Raw genomic sequence first — 26,935 nt, forward strand, 5'->3', positions numbered from 1 at the left:
TTCCCATTGGATTAGAGGGCAGCAGTCCAGAAGGGAAAGGCAGCTTCACTGAGCACTTTTTCTTTTAAACTTATTCCACAAACACCCTCAGGCTGTTAGAGAATCCCAGAACATTTATTTCATATATAGTCCTACAAACATCAAGGCAGTCCATAGTACCCTGCAATGCTCAGATTTACGCCCAGTGAGTTCTAGGAGCAGAAAACTGGAGTTGCCAACCAGCCATTTCAGCTCTAGAAGAGCCCTCCAGACATCTCTGACTGCGTGGCAGGATTGCTGAGGTGATCAATCCAACTCCTCAGTCATTACTGTGTGAGGCAGCAGAGTCTCAGATCATGGTGACTAGCTTGAAGCGCCCCAGTTCTGTGGTGGGGACAATGTTGATGAAGGTTTTGTAAAGCACTGCCCCTTTGGGTAGACGACAGATTACTTCCCTGCTCTCTTCACTGTGAGGTGGTGGCACATAGACCTCCTTGGTGAATCGCACAATCCCATCCTCCAGAGCATACAGAGTCTTGTTACAACCCATCCCCACCTGGAGGAGGTGAGCAGTGTATGGTCAGAAAGGGAAGGAAAAGTTTAGGTCATTGTGTATCATTTAACAATCGATCAAGCAATTGGTCTTGCTAGCCTGGTGTCCTGGCTTCAGCAAGGGGCAATACCCCATATTTCAAAGAAAGGCAATATGGACAATGCACTCAGGAGCTAATAACAATTCTGCATGCTGTCAGGACAGGGGAGAAGAGATTATTCTAACCCTGAAGCATGAGAACGGATTAACTTCACACACAAACCTTGCAATAGTAATAGTCAAAACTCGCCAGTTGTTTACTAAATCTGACTCCTGCACTAATATGGTTTTGAATGAACGGGAAAACGTGTTGGGTAATGAAACAGTGATTTTAGGGTTCCATAGACTGGAACTGAGGAAACAGAAACAGAGCTAAGTCTGGATTATGGAGAGCTATAAACGAAGAAAAAGCAACTCACGTGAGCCCCTGGATGCCAGCGCATTATTCGCTGGGTGGCTAATATGTTGCCTGCATGAACAAAGGCACCTGCAAAAGAGTTATGTGGATTCAGATTATGAAGAAAAGTCACCTCCATACTCTGAGTAAGAACTCACAAAGCCAGTCTTGGGGAATGTCTTACACTATGCTGGGGATTGACCTGGCAGGAACTAATCCATTGGGCTCCGATTTCTCATGCCACTGAAGATACAATAAATCAATCTTCAAGTTCGCTCCCTTCAAAGCCGCTATTCCACCAATAGGAGAAGAGTAGCTAGCATTGACAGGAGAGCAGACCCGCCCTCGACCTGATTGCGTGGAAGACACCAGAGTAGGACTGTCGACTTCAGCTATACGATTTGTGTAGCTGAAATAGACCAAGGGTAAAAGTGTAGACAAGGCCCTGATCGGGATGTTTTCTAAGGAAGAATAATCCCAAACACTAAAAAGAAAGAATGCTCCTACCAGAGAATACCAGGCACTTGATACGCAATGGCAAAAGGCAGTTTTAACCTTTGAAAAGGTTAGTTTAAGAGCACAGGGCATTTTCTGCCTGCTGCATTTTTTATTGCCTTTTCTATCTGTTTTTTCCATCTGCAAACCCACCCTACTTGTTAGGCACTCACTTGCAGGCATCTGTACTTTGGCTTCTACTAAGCCTTATAATTCTCTTCTTTATGTATACTTGAAATGCCCAGTTTCTGAGCACATGGTGAGGGAAAAGCACGCAACTTATCAAGTGCCTCCTAGGCTATTCCTCCTCCCAGATTCTCCAGAAACAGGCCAAGTTAGAACCAGCCCATGTTTCTGATTGGTAACATCAATTTGCTGAATGAAGGCAGATCAGGAAGTGAGCTTGTGTCACTCCAGTCTCCTGCTGGCTACTCTCACAATGGTGGTTATGTATGTGTGGTGGTGAAGCCAACGGCGGCTAAATCTTTGGGTTTCACAAACACCCCCTCCCATCTGAGCTCTGAACCACACAGCAGTTTCACATGTAACAGTCCCTGATAAGGAGGTAACTTGTGCAGGGAACATTCCCAGGCATGTACAGGAGCTAGATGGACAGGCTGGCCTACCATCCGTTTTCTTATAGCCATAGCGTTTCCCAGGACTGCGACCACCGTAATTTTTTGAGCTGCTTCCACTCTTCTTGGATGCACATCGCACTGTAAATGCAGTCACCTGCGGGGCAGCCAAAACTGTATTTGAAGAAAGACAAAAGACAAAAATATAATTCAAAGCTCGTGTAACTTCAAAAAAAAAAAAAAAAAGGTTAAAGCCAAAGGCAGATAAAAGCACTGAGAATAAATGTATTATAAAGATAATCTATATTTAACCCATTGTGTCTTTCCTTCTCACAATCAAGTCACACTTCAGAAAGCAGCCCACTTCCTCCATGGAGTAGCGGAATACTTAGGCAACGCATCTAAATGCAAACATTCTGTGATTAGTTGTGGCCATGCCCTTTAAATCCCTGAGCTATAGAAAACAAACACAGCCAATGGATACAAACACAACACTGGAATTCAGGACACTTGGGATTTATCTTCCACTAACTCAGTCTGAACTTGAGACAAGCCACAATGTTGTGTGCCTTGGTTTCCCATCTGTGAAGTGGGTATATATGCTTCACCTCAAACTGTAAGCATAGTTATTTAGTGTCTGTCAAGTGCTTTAACATTCCCCAGATAATGAAACTGTTCATTTTTATACACACTTATCAAAGCTCTGATACCGCACAATGCACAAGCACGTATTTAACTGCTGTCCTAAAAAGGAATGAATTAAGCACACACTCAAGTAATGAAGGCCTAGGTTAAAAAAATAAAATTGTTACAATAATTGGTTCATCTTTCTCTGTGCAACATGTTTTTCTCCTAAAGTTTTTTGAGTAAAAACCAAATACACAAAAGCCAGAGTCAATAAATAAAGCCTGGCCTTTTAGTGAATTTAATTTCGTAAGAGTCTTGGATATAATTAGTTCTTGTGATGCAACAGTCTCTTTGCCTTTACTCTAAATGGCTCTATTCAGCTGTTTAAAGTGGTGTATTGCTAAACAGTGTTTACCACAAGAATCTAATTTTCTTATTAAAAGAAAAGTGGTCGAAAAAATGTTATTTTAATTCAATTGATTGCAAATCAGAAAAATGTGGGGGGTGTCTTCATAAGGACCAATTTATTATATAAATTTAGAATACATTAAGTAAAAGAAAGTGGCTCTGATTTAAGAAAAATAGCAGTGGAATGAGGAAAGGAAGTAGATGGATTTATAGGGCTCCTGGCCAAGTATTTTTTACTAGACTGGGATTAAATGTAATCGTATCTAAGAAAATAACTACCTTTATTTGGTCTCCAATGTAATTATATTATGTTTTAAACCATACTGTATATTTGTATAATACCTCATGAGGACATCAAGACACTTTACAAATACAGGTTGAACCTCTCTAGTCCAGCACCCTCGTGACATGACCAGTGCTGGATGAGAAAATTTCCTGGACTATGGGAGGTCAGTATTTTCTAGCACATTACCAACACTTCCACTGCTTATTGAGCTCTTAAAAGAAATTTAGGGGTGAATCGCAGCTAAGTAACAGCACAGAACACTGGGAGCCAAGACTGATGGCTGTAAACAAACTTTATGGGACTGCAGAAAACTTGGCCATACCCCAGATGAGTGGTTGTCTGGCTAACTAAAATCATGCTGGATTACAGATGTTGCTGGATGAGAGGGTTCTGGATTAGAGAAGTTCATCCTGCCCCTCCCAAGAATGGCCTAGCAGCAATTTTTTTGGTTTCATAAGGAAAGGACTTTGGATTGAGCACCACTGCTAACTATAAAGATGGCAGTAGAGCACAAAGAGAGGGGCAGGTTCTCCAGTGAGTAGATGCCAAGCCATTTACATTTAGTTTGTTTCATTTCAGTCAAAACTAGACTCTTAAATGACATGAAAACCAAACAGCTGTTAGCGTACCTCACAGACAGCTACAAAACAAGATTGCAGGTTATTGCTCTGACTTCAGACACCTCACTTATGCCAGGCTTGGTCTGCCCTGATTCTAATAGCAGTGAAGGTACATGGTCTGTTAACAAAAAATTCAGGGACTGAGGCAAGTGATGTGCTGGTTAGAAACATGTAAAATTTCCTGGGTGAAACAATGCCACACTGCTCCACTTCAAAACAATTTGCAGTTCAATACACCATCTCCTTACTCCAAGTCCCTGTTTTCTTCTACTCCAGCATAGTTCTCCTTCCACAAGTATCTGATGGACACTCTAGTAGGTGTCTTCTCTACCAGGCAGCTGTTCTTCAAACTGCAATGGATGGGTGTTCTGTTGTCTCTGGATGTAAAGTGATAAACTGAAATCTTACAGGGTTTGGGAGGGAAGAAGTCAGGGAGAAGGAGGCCTTGTACCAAAAGATAAGTATTACAGGCCTGGTCAAAAGTGTTATGATCAGCCTCCAGCTTAGAGTCAAGCTGGGTACTACACACAAAAGTAGCTGCTGCATCACTGAGCTCCCACCTCCTAATCCAGCATCTGATCTTTTATACATTGGGCCAACTCTACTCTCAGGTGGGGAGGGATAGCTCAGTAGCTTGAGTATTGGCCTCCTAAACCAGGGCTGTGAGTTCCATCCTTGAGGAGGCCATTTGGGACAAAAAGGCAGGGGAGGATGGTGCTTGGCTCTGCCAAGATGGCAGGAGACTGGATAACCTTTCAAGGTCCCTTCCAGCTCTATGAGATGTGTATCTCCATATACTTAATATAAAGGTAGACAACTCTAAGAACTGGAATGATCTCATTGGCATCAATAGTTATAAACCAGAACTAGCCCAACCCATAAGAACTGGCATAGGAAGATGTGTCCAGCATATAGATTTTCATGTCCCAGACCTGACAGAACCATATACTTGTATTAATTCTATTAGGACATCAAATTACTCTAATTTCACATGCTCTAGGAAGGATCCAGGTGCTAAATATGATACAGAACCCTAGACAGATAAGACAGAATGCCAATAGGAAAAAGGGGGGATTAAGGAGGGAGGGGATGAAGAGGAGGGGCATTAGCTCAGTTAATAATATCTAGCTCTTCTATCATGCCTGTCCTCCCCTTCTCCCACAGTGCTTTAAAAAGATATCTAGCACCCACAGGCACATGTACAACCTCGTTATCAGATCACAGCAGCACAACCCCCCCCTTTGTGCCACCCTTCCCTCCTAAGACCATCTCAGTTTTAGCACGTGCAGGACTTCCACTGTCCCCAACATCCCTCGTGACGTGCAAAGAGCCCCCGTTAGGCTGCAACCACTCCACGCCTGTGGCTCAAACCGACGGCCCCAACACTCTGCTTGCTCGTCCCCAGACTCACAGCCCGCAGGCCAGTGACCGGGCTCGGGGCTCGCTGTCTTCCACGCCCTCCGCTGTGGAGGGCGCGCTGGAGAAGTGCCCTATTTCCTACTCCCCACCCACGGGCTGCCCTAAACCCGGGAGGGGAGGGGAGGGGAGGGCAGAGCCCCCCCCCCCCAGCCTCTGCCCTGACTGACTGTCCCTCTGACCCTGCGCTTCCCAGGGCTCAGCCCTGCCCCCACCCACCAGTCATCGCCCTCTGGTCTCCCCAGGCCCCTCTCGCGGCCCCTGCTCCCCGTGCCGCCGCTCCCCGCTCGCACACTCACGCAGCCTGTTCGCCGCCACCAAGCCCCCTAGCCCCGCCAGCGCCATCTTCCTGCGCCACCACTTCCGCTTCCGGCGCGGGGATTTCCGGTCGGGACCGAGTGGCGGCGGCAGCTTTGAATGCGCGGGAGAGCAGGGGGCGGACTCGGACTCGGACTCGGACTCGTGGGTCCTCTTGTGGGCCGGGGAGGCGGGAGAAGTGGTGCGCGCGGGAGAGGTCGGTACGGACCCTGCCCGGGGCGCCTCGTAGCGGGCGGGGGTCCCGTGCGCACCTCTCGGCTGAGAGGCCTGAGCCCCGCCCGGCCCCTGTGCCCGCGCGTTGGCTGGTTCCGTGGGGCCCGGGCTCTGCTTACCCCTCGGGGGCGCGGCAGGGCTGGGCGGTTCGTGGGGGTTGGGACGTTACCGGTCAGTTATGGAGCAGCCCGGGGACTGCCTGGAGCCGGCGCCTCACTGCTCTGCTTCCCCTTCCAGGTGTGGGTCCTCACACGGCGCTGACGGGCCACGATGTCCCTGGAGTCGGACCAGAGCGAGGCCGAGGACCTGCTGCCAACGTTCACTTTCCTAAAGCAACAGCTTCCTGCGGTCAAAGGCGGCAGCGGTCGCCCCCGCCAGCCTCCCCCGAAGGAGAGAGAGGTGGTGATCTGCAGCTCTGACTCTGAGCAATCCTCTCCTCCTTCCCCAGGCTGGAGAAAGTTCCGCGGCAAATGGCGTTCAGACAGAGCCAGCCCTTGTAAGGACGTGATTGCGATGCGGAGCAGTGACAGTGAGGAAGAAGAGGTCATAAGACCCTTGTCTGAACGGCTGAGGGTGAAATTGGTGAACAGCAAGTCCTCCAAAACTAGCATTTTGCATTCCGAGGCTCAGCAGCCGAGTCGCTGTGATGCAGTGTGTAAAGGCAGGGGTGCTGTGCTCTGTCAGAACAGTGAGCAAGTGGTTACTGACTGCAGAGAACAGGTGGTGCCAAAGGCCTCTGACACTCGGACGAGAACTCCTCTCTTATCTGACATTTCCCAGGATCGCAACCAAGATGATGCCACACAAAATTCCAAGACAGTGCCTTTGCATCCATCTCCAGTTCATCTGTCAGACTCTCCAGCCCAGGGTAGAAGGTTTTTGGTGGCAGAGGTAAATCCAGAAATGTCCCCTCAGCAGAAGAAGTCAAAATGTTATCAGGAGGAGAAAGAGAGCTCTCGTCAGGCTGCATTGCAGAGGGTGAGAGAGCGGAAAGTGCAGAAGGAGCAGGAGCGAGAGAGGAAGAAGGCTCTTGCCAACATGCTGAAGGCCCAGCGACCAGAGGAGTGCCTGAAGCACATAACAGTGGTGTTGGATCCAGGTACCTTTCGTTAAGATTGGAAAAAAAGAGGTAATTGACAGCCTTCATTGCAGACCGCTGACCTCTGCACCCATCTCAGTTCTCTTACAGGTAGAAGGAGGTGGGCAAGTCCTCAGTGCTTTGCAGTCCATGAACTGTGACTGTGTGATTGAGAGTCAGGCTGTTCCCTGTAGCGTCACCTGGAGGAGGAGAGCTGGATCATCGCAGGTAGGGTACAACAAGGTCTCAAGTTCACACCTTTTTCTTCCTCTGTATTTAGCATGTGGCTTTGTGTTGCCTGGTGGTCTCCTGTTACTAGTAGTAACCTTGCGCAGTCTATGAGCTACCCAAAGAATCTTAAATGAGACTGACTTCTGGGTCTTTCCCTTGAATGTGAAACTTTATTTCCCTCTTGTTTGCATTAGCTTTTCCTTTCGATGATATGTAATCAAATACTGCCAGCCTTACTTATCCCATCTTATCCCCAGTCCTGGTAACTCTGGCTAATTTCTTTTCAAGCTTCCTTTGAGACATCTGTCTCATTTCTTAAGGAAGATTTAGATTTCTCCTTTATTTTCTCAGGAGTGCTGCAGAATTCTTCTCCCAGGTGTACCTGTCTTTATGTTTCTTATGACTGTGATTTTCTTCGCATCCCAGGTTTTACCTTGGGCATTATTTCTCAGGAGAGAACAGACTTTTCCACTCCTGATTTCTCACAACCTGTGTGCTATGATTCTCTCAGCCCTGGCTGACCCATAATTTCTTACTACTGAATGCTTCAGAAATTAGTCTTCCTTCTGAGTTAAGAGTCCTTCAGTGATTTCAAAGATGTGGAATAAACCTGGACCATAAACCTTGGTTGCTTATGGAATCATGGACTGTGTTCTTTCATCTGAACTCTTTATTTTTGGCCTGTCCCCTTAAGTAGTGCCAGTCCTTGTCTTGGCCGTAGTCCTCTGAAATGCTTACCTGCACCTTTATTCGCTTTCTGAACTTTTCTGAATCCCTCTCTTATAGTCTTCTTGAATCTCAGCTGTGCTTCTTCCCAGAAGTGGAACCATTACATCCCCGTCCTTCATATTGCCTTTGCTTCTTATCCCTCTTGGAATCCTATTTTGAATTCCTTTGCTTGTATTCAGACATGCTCTCCACAGCACTTCTGACCTTGTGCCCATCTACCTCTCCAGTAACTTGCTCTTCCATTATGGTCTGATCCCTCCTGAGAAGGGTAGTTGATATTCACTTTGATACGGAGTTCACTCCCCTCCCTCTGAGCCACTGTGCCGCTTCTCCTTGTTGAATCTTTCCTAGTAGTGACTCTCTGTAAAGCAGATTGATGCTCTCTGTTAATGCTATATAAACACAATGAGTTGTCCATATCCTCAGACCCTTGCTTTCTGCTGAGTTCTCTTAGTGTTCTCCACTTCGGTGTCTCATTTCTCTGCTTCCCAGAGACCTACTGGTCTCTTCTTGTTCCTGAACTTTTGTGCGCTCTCACTCAGCTTACTAATAAACTGGTGCCACATGTGCACTATAAAAGTCATCACTAATCTGGGTAACTCTGTCCTACTTTTAGCCATCATTTCAGTGAAGGTGGATCATTCCCAGGCTCTCACATTGAAATGTTTCACGCGTGGCTATAAGTAAAGCTAGGGCCAGTTTCACTGATATCTTGAATCCAGCACGTGTTCAACATTGTGCAGGTTGAAGACGGCAGCTGGATAGAGGAACCCAATATCCTGGTCCTACTTCGCCTGGAGGATTTTTTATCCATGATCTACAGCTACAGACAGGTGGGGGTTCTCATAGCTAATACATGCTGTCCAAATGTGCCTTGCTCAAAAGTTGGTACTCATTTTTCTTTTTATGGAAGTTTCTTTTGGAGGCTTAGAACAAGTTATAAAACTATATGAATGTCCAATGTTGTCAAGCCTTTCAAACCAGCAAGAGGGAAGTCCACACCTCTTGTCCCCAGTGCGGCTGTATTGGAAGGAGGCCAGGGGAGTACAGAAATTTCTCTGCATTTTGAGGGGTTTGACTTAACTGCAGCACTGGAACCTGAATACCAGTTCTGCAAGTGGCTCTGCATGAGGAAACCCTGACATCTGCACGGTTCCAGTTGCAGGATAGGGGGCTGAGGTTGCTCTTTGCTAGTGCTGTCCTGTCCTGCATACTTCAAAGGGTTTGAAGTGCTATTTTCTGGCCCTCTAGGCAATTCAGGATGGCACAGAAGGACCGAAAGAGACTTTACGGAGCTTTGTAGCTTGTGTCATGGAGAGAGCACCCAGGAAAACTCTAGCACTGGCTGTCGTTGAGCTAGAAAAATACTTCAGGTTAGAATTCTTACTTAGAGATTTTGATGTTGTTTCTCAGGAGATAAATGCTGGCAGTGGGCACAGCTGAAGTGCCATAGATGTTATGCATCTTTACTTGTATTTCCTACTGGCAAAGGCAGAGACATGAAGAACAGCAATAAGAGTCTGTGTAACGAGAGTTCCTTTGCTTTTACAGCATTTCCTACTGGGGACAGCTGGTAACTGTAAGCTCCCCAACAGCTGCACTCCTGCACCAGTCCTTCAGTGCCTTCTGTTAGCATTGCAGGAGGTGTGTACTCCTTAGCTATTCTTTTTCTTCTCAGATCTCACAAAGTTCAGTCTCGGAAGAAACTGCGGCAGGCCGTGCTGAATGGAAGCGGTGGAGATGGCCAAAGGAAACGGAAAAGACAGAAGGAAAAGGGGGGTTCTGGCCCAGAGCTCTCCAGGGTGGAAGTTGAAGAAGTGGGTAAATTTGGAGCTTTGTTGTCCTTTCCTGTCTCACAGTAACCTAGCATGTTATGTGAGAAGACCCACTCTGAGGTGATGGGAATTCTATTCTGCTTAATACGTGGGTTTGTGGGTAGTGACTTTCTGCCTCATTTCTCAACCACAAGCAAAGCAGAATTGATATGAACATATCTAAGAAACAAAATAGGCCCAAGGATTATTGTGCTAGTGAAAATCAGGTGCTTGGTTTTGTGTGACTAAATACGCTCTCCTTGCTGCTAGAGAGGCAGTTTGAATCAGATGGCAATAATTATCTGTGATTAGCTGCCAGAGGACCCTAATGCTGTACGTGTGTCTCTCCTCTCTGGAGACCAGGATGTCAATTTCAGATGTCATTCCCTTAATGTAGGTTTTTCGATGTAATACTCATTGTCCTTTATAGCCTAATGGATAACCCTAACAAGAGTGTGTGCAACAGATGACAATGGGCTGGGGTAAATGGTGCAAAACAGGGTCCTCTTCAAGGAAACATTAATTTGCTAAATAGTAAACTGGCATATGCCACATTTTTCTATGGAGCAACTCAAGAGGCAATGAATGGATAGAACACTCCAAATGGTCTTAATGTTTCAAACTAGCCATTCCCACTAGGGGGAGTGGCTGACTTGAAGCAGCCTTTTCATTGTCCAGCAGTATCCCAAAACACCTTACCATCTCTGATACTAAGTCCTATGAAAAGCCTGTCTTGATGCAATCTTGATTGTGGTGTTTGGTGACTTCATGAAGTGGCTGTTTTCAGAGGCTTCTTGGATTCATGTTCCCGTCCCAAAACCTCCCCCTAAATCTTTGCCATAAGCAAAAAAAAAAAAGGGGGGTGCGGATCGGAAAGGAGACAAGGATGAGTCACTTCACTCAGTTTTGGGCCCTGTCATGTCTGCAGGCATTGGTGGATCTCCAGCTTCATACGGGAGTCCAGGTTAGAAGCTTCGAGAGTTGGAAGGAGCTTGGAGACTTTGCCAGTATGTTCACCAAAGCTATAGCTGAAGCACCATTCAAGTGAGTGAGTGTCTGGTATTTATTTTGTAAGCTAGCTTGCTTTCAGGGATAGCCTCAGGAGAGGCCTCATTTCCATGAGTATTGGAAGGGAACAGCAGTCATGCAGCCTTACTTCAGTGCTGTACAGAATACTACAAAAAAATAGATAGGAGTGTTCCTAGTTCAGACTATAATAGCAGGGAAGACAAAATTACTCTGCTTTAACTTGTGTAAGCAGCATGAGCTAAAGCTTCTTCGGCAGCATAGGGTTGCATGTGAATTGCCAACCTGAGTTGCGGTGTCTTCATTGCTACTTCAACCTGAGTTAAGAACACACCTTTTTCACATTGAAGACACAGCCTTGAAGACCAGGCAGTGCTGGGCAGTCACTAATTAGGTGCTTTAAAGCAGATAATGTCAGCGTCTCTTGCATTGAAACTGTTGGTGCATAGCCTACAATCCCAAGAGCTTGTTTCTCCTAGTTGGTGTCAGTCTGACTTGAGAGAGGGTGTCAAGCAAAAATCTTTTTGATCTGTTTGGTGGTGAAAAGGGGATGTAAATAGGGAGGGCTCTGCTCTGAAGCTAGGTTCTGTTGCTCCAGCAAAAATTTTATGCTCTGCCCTGAAAATATTTGTGATTGAGTGATAGCACTGAGACACAATTCTCATTTAGTATGTAACCCCAGAAGCACTGAGGCTATGTACTAGGAAGACTGAAGTGTCTGCTCTACAGCATTGGCTGAGAGCCAGGACTTTATCTTCTATGCTTTGCAGGTTCAATCCCTTCTGCTGCCAACCCAGATCTGTCAGTGTTATAAGTAGACATTGTAATTATGTCCTTATAGGTCATTCCCCAGCAGTGTACATTTAAACCACCTACTACCACACACCTCATGGCAGCTTCAGTGTTTTGTCTTGCAGTAACATCTATGAAAACACACAAACCTTTAAGATATTTCTGTACTCTGCTTTAACGTCTCTTTGACAGCTTGAGTTGTTTCCCCAGATTGTGTGCGCATTGGTTTGTTGCAGGGTTGTTCACGAGTGCTGGAGTATTGGTATCAGTTAAAAAAAGCATGGATTATTTGGGCCAGTTTCTGCCCTCTATCCAGTTACTTTTGTGCTGCTCCTATAGCCAAAAGGGGGTATGAGGTTGCTCTTGCTAAGAGGAATCCCTATATAGCACAAAGCCGGTGTAGCTGCCTCTGTCCCCTTTGTTACAGCTACCCCTGCTTCTAATGTGCCAAGTTCACTGGTTATTTTCCACCCCAGTAAAAGGATCTTGCTAGCAGTTGTAAGGAAGAAAGATCAGATTTGAAACCACAACCTTGATTCTATCTCTGTGCCAGTTGCGAGGCTTCCCTTCTCTGTGGCCAGTGTTCTCTCCATTATTGTCTATTGAGAGATGCAAAGATTAGTTTTGTGATTGTCTCTCCTTCCCTTCTGCGCTCTCTGCAGGCAACAGCGAGAGAAGACAGGGTTCTCCTTCCACCTGGAGAGTGAGTGGTGTGGAGGTGTGAAAGTGGACCGCTCAGGGAAAGGCCTCTTGCAGGTTTGGAAGAGGCAGATCCAGCAATTCAACCGGGTCAGCTTGGAGATGGCCAATGCTGTTGTGGCTGCATATCCTTCTCCTCTGCTTCTGAAGCAGGTAAGGGTGCTGTGTCATTCTCAGTAAAATTGTGCGCACACAGAACTACTAATGCAAATAGCCTCAGAGAGAGAAATATTGAAATACTGATCCCGTGTCACCGTGGAGCACTTTCTTAAACACTTAGTCCCCTCAGGGCAGTACATGGGTGACCCCAACAAACACTTCCATACCACCTTTCCTTGGCAGCTCTCTCAGCACTTAGAAAGATGGGTATTCTCCTCATTTCACAGAAGAGACAAGTGAGCCATAGATTGTGACCCAGCAGTCTAATGAGTTATTCACGGAATCAGGAATAAAACGCCAGTCTCTCAGTTCCTCTGCTCTGAGCAGTAGATTGCATGTGAGGGTGCTGCTAACATGAGGAGGAGCTCTTTTAGGGGCCTCCGGAATAATCTGTGTAAAAACTGGGACAGCCTGCTAGGCTTTTTTCCTAGTCATTACCCCTACATAAACAGGCCTCTCACAGGATTTACTGACACCCCAGAGGTGCAGAACTGGGTTTGAAGGCTTTAAATTGAAGTGATAATTTCTCTGCATCCTTTAGCTTTGGCAGAAAGTCATAGGCTGGCTTTCAGAGCAGAACAAAGCTACTGAAAGGAGACCTATTTTACTGATGTTAATACCCTCACATACTTGAATGAGAAATTCCCCTTAAGAAGGAAAATTAATCTTTGGTCATGCGTAAGTAAACCCAACCTGGCTTTCCTAGACGTAGCCAGGCTGTACGTTTTTCTGTTGTGGTCTTCTGCATGGTACAGTCCTTACAGTGAACACAGTCGTAATGGGCATTGCCTCTTGGTAACCGAGGCCCGGAGGTAAAACTGACAACAGGACTGTAAAACATGAAAGGCTGAAGCAGTGCAGGAGCCCTTCCCCTCTGGCCTTTGTGGACAAAGGGACATGCCAATGGAGGAAATTACCATTCTTTTGCACTGTTTCTAGGCCTACCGTAGATGCCTCTCAGAACAGGAGCAACAGAACATGCTTGCAGACATACCCGTGCGCCGTGGTGATGGTGTAACTGCCACGTCTCGGCGGGTTGGACCAGAACTCTCCAAAAGGATTTTTCTGCAGATGACCTCTCTCAATCCTGACCTCTCTCTGGCTGGCACAGGCTAGCCCAAGAACATGGATTTTGCTGTTTAAACATTCATCTCCCTTTTGGGAAGAACTGTTAGCTAATAAATGGAGTTATGAGTCTTGCTTATAAAGACTTTATCGGCTCTTTCTCCAGGCTGCAAGGGAGAACACTTCCCTATGGCACAAAGATACTGAAATGCTCTACAGGTGCTGTTAGCAGAAAGCCCTACAACACTTTCTTTGATCCACATGTTGTGATGCTGACCTCAAGAAGCTTTCATTAGTGCACCTTCTGCCTATGAAACTGCAGTTCCTGTCCAGGATATGCAACATCTCTATTCTTAAAGCAAATCTCCTAGGAGCTATTAAGATTGCTGTATAAGGCCAGGTTTCTTCAGCATGAGCTGAGCTTATTTCTAGTGTCACCCTTTAACGCATCAGCTCTGTTTATCTTTTCCCCTACAAGTAAGTTTTAAAAAACGAAACCTAAACGTGTTGTTGGAGAGACATTGGCTTATTCATTGCTGTCTAACACCACTTGCTGGAAACAGCACAATTCTGTAGTCTAGAGTGGGAGAATTTTCTCTCTCTAGTGAAGAAAAGGGAAAACAAAGCCCTCCTGTACACCCCCAGAGAGGTTTCATACCCTACTCAAGTACAAAGTTTAGAGCTGTCCTGACTCAGACTTAAGATGCAGTGTGATTTGCTTGGACCCAAAGTCAGATTTATGGATTATAGAATGATCTGAATTAACAGGATGTATTTTCCCTGAGTGATGCTTTAAAGTGGCACCTACTTTTGGATATGTGCACTTAACTTCCCCTGATGCCATCAGCATTCAAATACACGTGTGAGGGCAACTGTTGTCTTTCCGTATTCCTGTCACAAAGCAATTATTGAAATGAGTGTTAAGTCAAATGCTATGCCATATATATATAAAACTTATCCTTTTACTAATGCCACTACAGAAGAGATCCATTTTTCTGTTAATACATCCATCCTAGGACCGATAAAGTTAATGATTTTTTTTTTCACCTTGCCACTATCGCCTTTAGGATCATCCTACCGTTAAAATGTGTATCACAGCAGTGCATCTGCTGCCTGCTACAGGTACTTCGCCAAAGGCAAACTTTGCTAGAACTGTTGAGTAGAATATATGTACAAGTGTCCTGCACTGACTCGTATTGCTTCTTGAATAGGTTGGGGTCAAAGGATCTATTCTGGTAGCTAGCTGCAGTCATCTTTCAACAGCCGTCCTGGAATGTGCTCTGGCGCTCGCTCCAGAAAAATCAGTTGGCCTGGCTGCCAAGTTTTCCCTCAATCCAGCTGTTTTGTTAGAAGTGAGTCTGGCCCATGAAAGCTCATCACGTAATACGTTATTTTGATGAATTTAAAGTGTTACAGGACTCCTTTTGTTGTTTTGCAAAGATACAGACTAACACAGCTACCTCTGTAGCTGTCTCAGGTTTGTGGTCCCATTATGATATAATAATAAAATGAGGCACCGTACAAATGTGTAAGCAACATAAATATCCAGCTCAGAATCGGACACCAAACTGCTGCGAAAATGGTTATATTGACAAAGCTGACAATTCTTACTTCAATAGCATTGCATCACTCTTCCACTCTGAAGTATCAATATACAGCCATCCTATGTCGTTCTAAGTGGGCTTATTCATATGCCTATGCCAGCCAGCCATACCAGGACTGATTTAACAAGGGCTTGCTTAACAAGAGTTAGCAGGAAGATGGATACTCAGATAAAATACTCCACCTCCTTCCTGGGCCATCATTACCCAGCTGGGCTATGGCTTTCCTCACTGCTGACTGGCAACCGCCTGCTCCATTAGTGAGGGAAGGAGTTTTAATGTATTCTAATTTAATGTGAACAACCGACAGAAATTGCAGACCAGCTTCAACACAAGCACAACAAAAATGGTCTAAGCAGTCGTTCTGTATGGATCAGCAACTCCAATGCTGACTGATTAAAGGCAGTTTCACCAGAATGCAATTCCATAGGAATTCTGGCTGTGTTGATGGTGGCAAGAAATGCTGACAATGCACATGTCCAGGTAGCAGCATCATTGTTGAGAGTTCTGGTGTAATACATTTTGCACCAGTTTGTGGCTTTGCAGAGCAGTTACCACATCTTCATAGAGAGCGTTCACGCTGATGCACAGAGACTGACGCTGCAGCTCTGTGACCCGGCAAACTGCCACAGTGCTAAGGGCACACAGCAACACCAAGAGCAGCAGCTTCAACAATGCCTGGAACCAGGAGCGCCTGTGCTGGGGCAGCTGAGATGGATGAGAAACTGATGAAAGCTCTGTAATGATACAAATTGAGGGAAAGAGAACAGGAAACCAAACCATGTTATCAAGAGAAATTTCCATCCGTGTAACATCCGACATGCAGTTTTGAGTGCCTTATTGGAAAATGCTATACCACATGGTTAGCTCTCCCATAACATGAGAAAAATTACTACACACCATTTCCAATTTCCCTAGCATCCCTCAGGTCAAAACTTATGCACTAGCCCCAACCACGAAGGACTAAACATTTCATATTTCTTCAGGAAACAGATGTTTTTGTTTAGCCTCTGATCATAGGACAAGAAGCAACAGGCTTAAATTGTAGCCGGAGGTTTAGGTTGGACATTAGGGAAAAATACCTGTCATGGTGATTCTGTACTGGTGGTTGTAGAATCTTCATCATGAGAGATATTTAAGAACAGGTTGGATATATAGGTAACAGGCATGATATAGATCAGTGTTTCTTAAACTTTTTGAGACCAACAAACACCAAATATTTTTATGAGGAACACCTGTGAAAATTTTCTTGAAAAAAAAATTGTCAGATGAAAAAAACAAACAGCAACATATACAGCAAAAACAAAATGAAGTAGTTTAAGCAGGTATCATAGCAATGAAGAAGTAATATTGTATCTGGTTTTAATAACAGAAAACATATACCATCAATGTATTTTTCCAAAATGCTCATGATACTCCTACGAGTTGTTTATAGACTATCAGGTGTTCCACGGAACATTGTTTAAGAAACACTGATATAGATGGTGCTTGGTCCTGCCATGAGGGCAGGGGTCTGGACTTCACCTCTTGAGGTCCCTTCCATTTCTATGATCCCACAAAAAAAAGCAACCATAATGCCCACATCCAGATGAGCAAACAGCTTTGAATATGATTAAATGCATTCATCTTATGTTAATACTTTTTTCCAGGCATGTGAAAGGTACAATCAATGTCTTATATGAGGCAGAGGAAATACACCTTAGCAGCAACTGCCTCACTTTGAATCTTTCAGATGAATAATCAAAAGCTGCATCAATTACAAAGATGTTGACTTTGTGCTTGTTCTCCCACAGCTATTGACTGATATGCAAAATTCTGAAATAGCTCTGCCACACTGGCCTATTTCCTTCAGCCCCATGACCATATTCACCACAGTCAACTACCTCCTACCATCTTGCTACACAATCTGGCACTATTAAAAGCATGTTGGAACTGGGGGAATATATACATCATTGGTGACGTGTTGTCTCATTCTCTTCCACCTATGCAATACCAAAATATAGATGAAAACACTTACTCTAATCTACAGAACACACCCACTCCTTGGTGGGTATTTCTCTCAGTTGACTTACTTGGGATCTCACTGCTTTCTTCTCGTATTTGTGTTTCTTGCTGCTGCCTTGCGGCTCTTAGGGCATCGTATTCCCGTCTCCTGCGTTCTTTCTCTTCTGCCTTCTCTCGCCTCCGCAGTTCCCTCTCCTGAGCCTCCCTTGCTCGCTGCTCTGCTTCACGCTGCTTCTCCATTTCTGAGGACCAACACAAACATTTTTCCCCATCTGCAACAACAGCGCTGCACATTTCCCCTTGCTGTGTGGCTGTCTCTTCCCCGCAAGGAGGTTAAAGCAATGAAATAACTGTCCTATTTTATTGCCTAGAAGTATTACATGCATTCCATCTTCTCCCTTCTGGTCTATGCTCTCCTGGAAGCAGCCTTATGTGAGAGTCAGTGAAAAAATACCCGTCTACTCCTCACCCCTTCACTTTGTCAATAGCATCTCTTATCCATAAATCTCAGCACTTTATAAGCATTAACTCAGCCCCATGATACCACGTATGCTGCATTGTCCACCTATTCCCTACACATGAAACGGATGCCCAAAGTTTAGAAGGACACTGTCAACTTATATTAAGGTGACTAATTTTGAAGAAATCTGAGCTTGAGGGGACTCTTTATATAGGAGTAGTGTGGTTTTTAAATTCCACGTCAAAAAAGGTTCTTCTGCCTCTTCTTAATAGTCCTAAGGGTCTGTTTTGCAGACAAGAAATTGGCCATGCACTGAGTGTTGTCAAATGCAAAACATATACTGAAAATATGTTCATCACTAACTTTACAATGATACTGATCTTTGGTCTTAAGAGTTTTCAGACAAATATGATTTTTCCGTTGACTAATGTTCCTTTAAGGGTTCATTTACATTCAGAGTTTGGGCTCCTGATTCATGAGTGGCAATAGCATTGGTACAAGCTCTTTGTGGACAGGTCTCTTTTGTTTTTCTTTCTAAGCACCATTGAAGTAAAATAACTGAACCTTCTCTGCACTAGCACTTCTACTTGTGGTGAATAAAAGCTCTGAACTTTGTCAGTGTACACAAGACTTATGTGGCATGTTTACAGCAAATAGCAGTAAGACTCCCAGTCTCGTGCTCCAGCACTCAAACCGCACCATCGTTCCAAGAGGGAAGAAAAAGGTACTTTTGGAGAATGATCTCCTTTAAGGAGAGAGAGTTCTCCAGTGCAGTGTATCAGCGTGGAAATCAGTTTTCAAGACACACTGAAGAAAAATCTGCCTCTGGGGGTTCCCCAGTACAGGTCAGGTATCCAAACATATCAGGCTTTCCTGTGGCTACCCAACTGACCCACTAGAGGCCCATGCCTCTCCTCCCAAGTGGATCGCACCCCTCTCCACTTTACCAGGTTTAAGCAGTTGGTTATCCAGGGAGTAGTAGTAGCATCCTTCAGTCTATGTAGACTATGGATCGCGCCCTTCGTAGTTCCATTTGGGATCATCATTTGCAGTAAGCGATCCTGGAGTACCTCTCCAGGCACGAGCCTAGGCAATTTTTTGGGACCCTGGGATGCCCAGGTGCCAGTGTTCCCCTCTCGGCTTTACTGATATAGTCCAAAGGAGAGGATAACCTCTACGTCTGGTATCAGCTCAGCTGCAGGAGTTGCTGGGTCAATGCCAGAAGTTGGCACAGAACCGCCTTAGGACTCCCCTCCGGATATTCTGTCAGGGTTTACTCCCTTAGCCTTGCTCCTTCCCAGGATAACCCACAAGGCAGTGGGGCATGGTTATCCAGGGAACTCTTCCTTCATCTCCAATTCCATACAAACATTCTGTAAGCCCTTGGTGCCACAATATTTGGAACAGTCTTTGTTAGCTGCCTTGGAAGGGCAGAATCAGTTGATTTGAACATGTAATCCGTGGAAGCAGAAGAGAGCCTAGAGCAGTGAGTGAGAACTTCTTGTGCCTACCTCGCTCTGCTTGTAGCCTTCGTTGCCTTTCTCGGTCCTGCTCTGATTGGATAGCTTTCATATGCTGCAGCACCTTCAAGACCCAAGACAAGAGCATGAGATCTATGCAGTGGAATCATTACGCAATCATCTTAACATGGAGTCAGCATTAGAATGTAGCCGTAAGTGGGAAAAGGAATGCACTTTTCTGGGACTGACTGCTGATTCAAAGAAGCAGAATACAAGTGAGTACCTAGAAGCACTTAAACCAATGCCACAACTTCCACGTTGAAGGTATGCATCATCAGAACAAAACTCCCTGTCCTTCAGAGCTGGGGCAAGGTATCAACACGGGGAGACACTATACTGATTATATGAGTTAAATATGAGCATTAATAATACAGACAACACTTCAATTAAATGAGGCTGCCACAGAATCCAGGAATCCTGGCTGCACAGTTTAGTCCAGCTTGCCTTATAGTACACTGGGCTTAAATCATGAAATTGAGGTAACAGACATGTTAATGATGAAGAAAGCTATACGACAACCAATAGCAGTTTGACCCCAACCTGATGATATCATTACCAGGGTACCGAATGTCTGGTAAAGGAAAGTCTGCACTGGGCTAGATCGTCAGCTGGTGCAACTTGGCATACCTCGATTTAGACTTCCATAACTTTGGTGAATGTTTGGGGTCCTGTGTCAACTTTGGTTGAGATGGTGATGATGCTTCAGGCTCAGACAAAAATCTCTCAATGAAACAAGGAATCTTCCTTGCAGCCTGTGTAGTGGTGCTAGTTGTGCACTCGCTAATCCGTGATTACAGGCTTTTTCTAATGCTGAAAAGGGATGTGATCCCTCCCTAAGGGGAATGGCACAGAGTTGCAGCAACAGCATAAGATCCAACCTGCTCTAGCCCTGCTCCATGGCTCTCAGCTGTAACCCTCCACACAAACCTGCAGTGCCAACACTTCTTCAGAAGTACAAACCTGGATATGGATCATTTTTCTGAGTACATCTTTTTCCTAGTGATCAATATTTAAATGCTCACCCTTAATGCTGCCTCTGGCTGGGCACCCTGCTTAGCTCACTTCCTAGATTCCAAGGTCATGGCAGGTGTGAAGTCACAGTGGCTTTGAATGGGACTAGCCATTGCCCTCCTGTCTGATGATACCTCAACAATTGCCATGTTGAGAGCCTCCAAGCAAGAGGAGGAGAAAGAACAGGCCCGGGATCTAAGTAAGAAGACAAGAATAAAATGTAGAGCAGTTTTCTTACTCTGACAGCAGCCTGTTTACATTGCTTCTCATCCAGGCAGTCTCCTGCCACTTTGGCCAGGGTGGGATCCAAGGGGTTGTCCTTTAGATCCAACCACTTCAGATTCTGCAGGAGGGAAACAAAAATGGGACCAGGCTAGAGTAGACACACATCAATACAGCAACAAAGAAAGAGCATAAACAAGGTCATGTCTATTGTAGAGAATCAAAGCAGAAACAAAGAGCTATTTAATTTGTTATGGGAGTGAAAGAGATGGGAGACAAATGCAAATTTCAGGCAGGAGTTTAATTGTAACAAAACAGTGGCAGTTTTGTCGAGGGCAGCTCTGCAGATTCCAGTTACATTTTGGAGCCCATCATGATCTGCTGGTGGAGACTGACCTTTTACTAGAGAAATCAACTTCAGAAGCATCGTAAGACTCTGCACTGCAATCCAAGGCCTTAAGTAAACTGCTGAGCAAAGGGGTTTTACCTTGAGCTGTGCAAAACTGACTGGCAACATGGCTAATCGGTTGTTCAGGAGGTCCAGGTGCTGCAAGTTAACCAGGCGACCAAAGTCTGAGGGGAGCTGCTGAAGCTGATTTTTACTCAGATCCAGTTTCACCAGGTGGGTCAAACTGCAGAAGTCTGACTACAACCCAAAAAGAAGTGCAGATGTTTACAAGACTGACAGTCAACTATACGAAGGAGTAAACAGATGGAGCAGCTAGCTCAGGGGCAGGAAATACGATAGCGGTGGTTCACCAGGGTTAGCCCCTGGTGGGCTGCTGCCACTTATACATGTGCACCTCTGCAGGTACATGCACTTGCAGTTCCCAGCCAATGGGAGCTGCAGAAAGCAGTGTGGACCAGGACATTACTTCTTGCAGCTCCCATTGGCTGAGAATGGTGATCCACAGCCAATAGGAGCAGTACGTACCCGAACACCTGCAGAAGTGCAGGTAAATACAGCAGAGGTGGCCTGCCAGGGGCTAACCCTGGCAAGCGGGATCCAGTCCACAGCATGGTATTTGCCCACTACTGAACTAGCCAGTGCTGCACCCTGCAGGGAACTGAGGGAGATCCAAATGGGGTCTGGATCGTTACAAAGCTGCTTGTGTCATGATGGAAAGTTACTCTCTTGTTCCTCTAGCAGAGGGAAGAGTGAGTCCTCTCCTTAACAGAGCTGTACACAGCAACATAATTACAATTAAAGAAAGACACAGAATGATGCTTTTGGTATCTACTGGTAGAGCACATTGGAATGTATCAGTGAGTACACTCGTTTTCTGTAAGAAATCATAGCTACTGTGATATGTCAGCCAACCTCAATAAAAGTCAGTCACCTGTAAAAGGGGAAAGATCAGATGACTGGTAGTTATCACACTCCCACCACATCCTCCCTTGCAGGAGGATGATTGTACCTTTCTACAGATATTTCCAAACAGACCACACCCTCCTCCACAAAGCTTCTCTCTTTTCTTACCGGTAGGGAGGTGAGATTGTTACAGGACAAATCCAATATGGTAGCCTTTGGAAGGGCAGCCTAAAAAAAGAGCCAAGGAACCAAATTAAACCTGTATCAAAGCTACAGTACTTTAACATGTTGATATCCTGCTATGTAAATTTCTGCTTCAGTCTTTGGGATTTCTCCCAAGCATGGAGGTTTAAGAATTCTCCAGTTACCACCATTTGAGTTATTTTTGTGACTCCTATATATCATTTGAATTCAAGTGTTTATGAACGCGAGTCCTAAAAGAGATTCTTTCACCTAAGGTATATATTTAATGCACACACTGGATTAAAACAGATTAGGTCAATTGAGAACATGCTCTTCATCAGGCCACTTCACTAAAAGTCAAGACAACAGAAAAAGTTCAAGAAAGTTCCTTCTCTTCCCCTTTTCTTCAAACCAAGAGAAACAGAGTGTGTGTCTTTAAACACCGAACTGGCATCACCTTCAGCTGGTAAACCCACAAAACTTACATTATCAATGCCAATGAATTCTCAGGCCTCACCTCCTTTCCCCTCCAGACCAGTATTTCCAAAAGACCAGTGTAACCTCAGAAGCTTCTCTATGTTACCTTACATCTCTCAGAAAAGACTGATACTGACCAGCTCTTTGACTGGCACCTCATTCAGGTCACTCAGGCTCAAGTCCAGTTCATTGCCATCAAGTTTGTCTTTCAGGTTCACTCCTTTTCCTCCAGTTTTTGCCATGATCCTGTTGATAGATTAATTAAGAGTCTCAAGTGACTCTGTATCTGCTTAACAATTACAGCAAGGGTAATGACAGCTGTTGTGCCCTGCAAGTATGCCTCAACTGTAGCTTTTATAGACTACCTCTAGAGTAATATTTTGGTCCTCTTTCAGATCTTGCTCTGGTCTGGATACCAGAACGTTTGCTAAGTCAGGCTAACGGTAGACATGGTCTTTGCAACATGTCTACTGGGAAGTGGACCAATGGCCCACCAACTCGTTTAGCACAGGTTACTGAACAGCTATTGGTTGTGCTTCTACCAATTCAAGCTGGAGATATATTGTCAACTGAGATATGAGACACCTGATGAGGATCACCAGTGTAGTGTGCACCCTCCCAAGCTTTTCTGACTGAATTAGTAAGAGTTTTATTTTCTCAGCAATAACCCAGCCTCCTCCAGAGCCTGACTCCACAGGTGTTCATATCAGCAGGGCAAGTAGGCACAGGGAGAACACTATGAGGTATCTGTTTCTCCCACTGGGGGTTGAGTTGGTTGGGTTTTTTGGGAGGGAGAGAGAATATTCCTAGGGTGTTTGTGAAGAGAGCTCTCAGAATGGGAGAGATACAGGTGCACTAAGGGTCTTGAGTGGAAGGGGCAATGGACAGAGGTGGAAGAGGCGCAACTCCCTGTCTCTGTTCCATCACACCCTGCTGTGGCTTGTTTTGCTTTTAGTCCTTTGCTTCTGGTCAGCAGGAGAAGGAAGGGGGCACGGGGGCGGGGGGGGGCGAAGGGGGAAAACAAATGCAGGAGCCGGGCACGTCCCCTCTGCCCTGGCCAGCGAGCATCTGGGGCTTTAGAGGCAAAGCACAGACAGAAGATAACCCCGGAGCCCCTGTAGGAATGCTCTGGCCAGGCAGGGCGCCCCCCACGAGACCCTCAGTTTCCCTGGTCTCCCCAACCCCCCGGGCTACCCCCGCACTGGTCCTCCCCCTCCCCCACGGGGACTCCCCAACCTTCCCGGGCGCGGCTTAGAGCCAACGCAGAGCCCTTCCCCGGGCCCTGCACTTACGGTCCCGCCTCCGCTGCCAGCCACTTCCGCATGCAACGTCCACGTCTCGGCTCTGCTCGCCAGCGCTAACGAGCCGCCCGCTGGCCAAGAGGGCCCCGCACTCCACGAGGAGGAGGGGCAGAGCGGCGCCCTCTGCAGGGCCGGCGGTTCCCAGCGGGGGCAGAAGACGTGGGGAGGGGTAAACGTGGGAGTTGAGGGGGGAGAAGGTGGGAGTGGGGGCAGAGAGGAGCCAGAGGGCAGGTGATGTCACCCCTCTACTGCCCAGGACACTGAGACCCAGCTGGCAGCATTCCAGTTTACACATGGCAGCCAGTGCAGAGAAGGAGTGACAGAGAGGGAGCCGTGCTAGTCTATATACCATCAAAACAAAAAAGCCGTCCAGTGGCACTTTGAAGACCAACAAAATAATTTATTCGGTGATGAGTTTTCGTGGGACAGACCCACTTCTTCAGACCGTAGCCAGACCAGAACAGACTCAATATTTAAGGCACAGAGAACCAAAAACAGTAATCAAGGTTAACAAATCAGAAAAATATTATCAAGGTGAGCCCCTCTACCCTCCGATTTGCTAAATATTAAATGCCACTGAATGTTAAATATTAAATGCCACTGAAATTAAAAAAGAAAACAAAAACAGGATCCATTGGCAGCCACAGAAAAACAATGCAGTAAACTCTTTCATATTTGGTAGCCCCAGGACCAGGAGGTTGCTAGATATTCAAATATTCTGGATAATAACAAGATGTACCTAGCAATTCATAACACTGAAGAAAATACAAGATTAGATATTAAGGAACAAACAAAAATGTATACAGAGTACTTTATTTACCAAGAACAGTAGTATTGTACACTGTAAACTCGTACTGTATTTGCTGTAGTAAGAGAGGGAGCTGTGCTAGTCTATATACTATCAAAACAAGCAGTCAAGTAGTACTTTAAGGACTAACAAAATAATTTATTAGGTGAGCTTTTATGGGACAGACCCACTTCTTCAGACCATAGCCGTACCAGAACAGACTCTGTGTTTATTTGTATTTACTTTCACAATACTGTATGTATGGAAAACGCAGCTAACATTTACTAATGGTTAAAATGCTGGTTACTCTAGACTTCTGGATAATAGAATGCCAGATACGAAGGAGTTTACTATATCTTGCTTGTTTCCCTATGGCAGGGCTGGGCAATCATTTTTGATGCGGGGTTCACTCCATGAATTTGGTACATGATCCAGGGCTGCCCTCTTCCACACTCACGGAGGACTTAATAGGGTTCTGGGATGGACGTTGGATGCAGAAGTGAGCTTGGGGTAAGGGATTGGGGTGCAGGGGTTTGGGCTGTGACCTATGGCAGAAGGGGACTGACCTAGGACAGGGGACTGGGTGCAGGGGGTTGGGTAGTGAGCTGGGGCAGGAGGGGGGTTGGGCGCAGGGTCTGGGAGGGGGTGTTGGTGCAGGACGAGGGGAAGAGGATTTGGGTCCTGTAAGGATGAGGAGAGCGGCGGGGAGAGGGTGGGCCTGGGTGCCAGAAGCAGTTTCTGTCCAGGAGACTCACCAGGGCAACTCCTGGCCAACAGCCCAGCTGATTTTGCAGGCAGGCTGCCAGCCTAGCTGGGGCAGTGGCCCTGTGCTTTTGTGAATAGCTTTCAGTCTAAGGGGAGACAGAGGATTACTTCAAACAGGCTGCTCCCATTGGCCAGAAACCAGTCAATAGGATTGTGGACCCTCCCCCCACTCCCCTTTGCGCTGGCAGCTACTGAAAATCCAACAGGACCCCACCGCTGTTTTTCTGAGTGCCGTGTGGGGGTGGGGCAGAAAGGGGGTCTGCCTGATACTCTCCACTGTATGGGGGGCAGATCTAGTGGCTTGGTGGGCCAGATTCGGCCCCCACACAGGGTTGTTGGATGTCCTGCAATCTGTGGGACCATCCAGCATTTCAGTCAGAAGTCCCACGCCCCATATTTACCCCCAAATACCCTGCAGTATAATTATTGAACTGTGGTATATTTGGTATCTATGGAACTACTTGACTGGGTGTGACGTGATTGCTAGAGTATCGCTTAGCATACAGCTACTGCACCACCAGGCCCTCCTCCTTCAGCTCCAACAGGCTGGCCAGGATCTGGGAGCCAAGATGGAAATGAACCAGCTTGGCTGTCCAGGGCATATTGGGCCTCAGGCAGTGCATAGACTGTGCAAAAGATCTCTGGCAATGATCACACCAGCGCTTCTGAGGGTCGTACTTGCCACCCATGTCCACCACCACGATGCACTCGGCCAGCAGCTGGGTCTTCCATGCCTGGATGATCTCTGTATCTCAGTACTGGGCAGCTGACTAGTGCCTCGTTGCAGAGGTGCCAGTGTGGGTCCTGAAGCACGGGGCCACAGCAATGTGGGGAGCCAGGGCCCATCATAGGGTGGGGGTGGCAAAGTGATGCAGGTGCCTAGACTGGATCATCTGATCTAGCTGTACTCCAGTCATCAAGAGGTAGCCATCGAGCGAGAAGCCAGCCATTGAGCTAATGTCAGTTATCAGCAGAGCTTGCGGCCATCACAAACAGTGAGAGACACAGATGGCTCCTTGAAAATTTGAAAGCTGAACATCTGATTAAACAAAACTCGGCTATGACTTGTAATGAATTTCAGTTGCACAGCAACCTTTCATATCCGGCATTCTATCATCTGGAACTCTTGAATGACTGCCATTTTAACCGTAAGTAAATTTTAGTTACATTTTCCATAAGTACAGTATAGTGAAAGTACATACAAATAAATACAGCAAATACAGTACAAGTTTACAGTGTACAATATTACTGGTGTTGGTAAATAAAATACTTTGCATACATTTTTTGTTTGTTTCTTAATATCTAATCTTGTTTTTTCTTTAGTACCAATGAGAAGTCCTGTGACACCTTAAAGACTAACAACTATTTTGGAGCATAAGTTTCATCAGCAAAGACCCACTTTGTCAGATGTATTTCTTTAGTGTTATGCATTGCTAGATATATTTCTGTATTATCCAGAATATCTGAATATTCGGCAACCTCTCAGTCCCAGAGCTGCCAGATCTCAATTTACTGTATTTGAAGTCTAAGGATGGAGCTTCCATTTTGAAAAAAAAGTCAAAAGCAGTGAAAAATAGGAACAATTTTGGTGAGTTATTTGTTTTAAAACATTTTTAAAAAATTTTTAAATGTCCCTCATAAGCATTCTGAAAATCTGGCACCATCGTAGGCCTTGCCCAAGGATTATCTGTGTTAGCTAAAACTTCACAAACCAAATGTGCCACCTTAAGGAATGAAGGTAGAAAGAATAAAGAGCAAGTGAAAGTTGAAAAG

At 45.7% G+C, this 26,935-nt stretch overlaps 3 protein-coding genes across 4 annotated transcripts; 1 reads left to right on the forward strand and 2 right to left on the reverse strand.

Moving 5' to 3' along the window:
• Positions 1-54: 54 nt before the first annotated feature.
• On the reverse strand, positions 55-5,756 carry MRPL27 (mitochondrial ribosomal protein L27). The gene is made up of 4 exons (XM_075014792.1): positions 5,695-5,756; positions 2,090-2,212; positions 991-1,058; positions 55-535 (listed from the first exon to the last, which is right to left on the reverse strand). The coding sequence occupies exons 1-4, from the start codon at positions 5,738-5,740 to the stop codon at positions 329-331; spliced, it is 444 nt and encodes a 147-aa protein (XP_074870893.1). The 5' UTR covers positions 5,741-5,756; the 3' UTR covers positions 55-328.
• A 44-nt stretch (positions 5,757-5,800) lies between these two features.
• EME1 (essential meiotic structure-specific endonuclease 1) lies at positions 5,801-14,939 on the forward strand. The gene is made up of 9 exons (XM_075014787.1): positions 5,801-5,909; positions 6,164-7,025; positions 7,105-7,232; positions 8,708-8,797; positions 9,216-9,337; positions 9,643-9,781; positions 10,707-10,822; positions 12,259-12,448; positions 13,394-14,939. Exons 2-9 carry the CDS (start codon positions 6,197-6,199, stop codon positions 13,568-13,570), a joined length of 1,791 nt encoding a protein of 596 aa, XP_074870888.1. The 5' UTR covers positions 5,801-5,909; positions 6,164-6,196; the 3' UTR covers positions 13,571-14,939.
• A 149-nt stretch (positions 14,940-15,088) lies between these two features.
• LRRC59 (leucine rich repeat containing 59) lies at positions 15,089-23,950 on the reverse strand. Of its 2 annotated transcripts, none has more exons than XM_075014788.1 (8): positions 23,602-23,950; positions 22,447-22,555; positions 21,818-21,877; positions 20,825-20,983; positions 20,354-20,458; positions 19,096-19,168; positions 17,193-17,366; positions 15,089-15,857 (listed from the first exon to the last, which is right to left on the reverse strand). In XM_075014788.1, the coding sequence occupies exons 1-8, from the start codon at positions 23,631-23,633 to the stop codon at positions 15,613-15,615; spliced, it is 957 nt and encodes a 318-aa protein (XP_074870889.1). In that variant the 5' UTR covers positions 23,634-23,950; the 3' UTR covers positions 15,089-15,612. The 2 variants fall into 2 exon arrangements, with proteins under 2 accessions (XP_074870889.1, XP_074870890.1); XM_075014789.1 differs by lacking the exon at positions 23,602-23,950 and adding an exon at positions 23,546-23,564.
• Between the last annotated feature and the right edge of the window lie 2,985 nt (positions 23,951-26,935).

The sequence above is a fragment of the Carettochelys insculpta genome, chromosome 20 (genome assembly GCF_033958435.1).
Source record: "Carettochelys insculpta isolate YL-2023 chromosome 20, ASM3395843v1, whole genome shotgun sequence".
Taxonomy (NCBI): domain Eukaryota; kingdom Metazoa; phylum Chordata; order Testudines; family Carettochelyidae; genus Carettochelys; species Carettochelys insculpta.

Coding starts and splice junctions, on each gene's coding strand:
- EME1 (XM_075014787.1), top strand. CDS start 6,197: ATGTCCCTGGAGTCGGACCAGAGCGAGGCCGAGGACCTGCTGCCAACG. Junction 7,026..7,104: donor AACAGTGGTGTTGGATCCAG/GTACCTTTCGTT, acceptor CACCCATCTCAG/TTCTCTTACAGGTAGAAGGA. Junction 9,782..10,706: donor CCAGGGTGGAAGTTGAAGAA/GTGGGTAAATTT, acceptor TCATGTCTGCAG/GCATTGGTGGATCTCCAGCT.
- LRRC59 (XM_075014788.1), bottom strand. CDS start 23,633: ATGCGGAAGTGGCTGGCAGCGGAGGCGGGACC. Junction 22,556..23,601: donor CTGGCAGCGGAGGCGGGACC/GTAAGTGCAGGG, acceptor ATCTATCAACAG/GATCATGGCAAAAACTGGAG. Junction 19,169..20,353: donor GTAAACAGGCTGCTGTCAGA/GTAAGAAAACTG, acceptor TGGGTCTTGAAG/GTGCTGCAGCATATGAAAGC.
- MRPL27 (XM_075014792.1), bottom strand. CDS start 5,740: ATGGCGCTGGCGGGGCTAGGGGGCTTGGTGGCGGCGAACAGGCTGC. Junction 2,213..5,694: donor GGTGGCGGCGAACAGGCTGC/GTGAGTGTGCGA, acceptor CTTCAAATACAG/TTTTGGCTGCCCCGCAGGTG. Junction 1,059..2,089: donor TGGCTATAAGAAAACGGATG/GTAGGCCAGCCT, acceptor ACTCTTTTGCAG/GTGCCTTTGTTCATGCAGGC.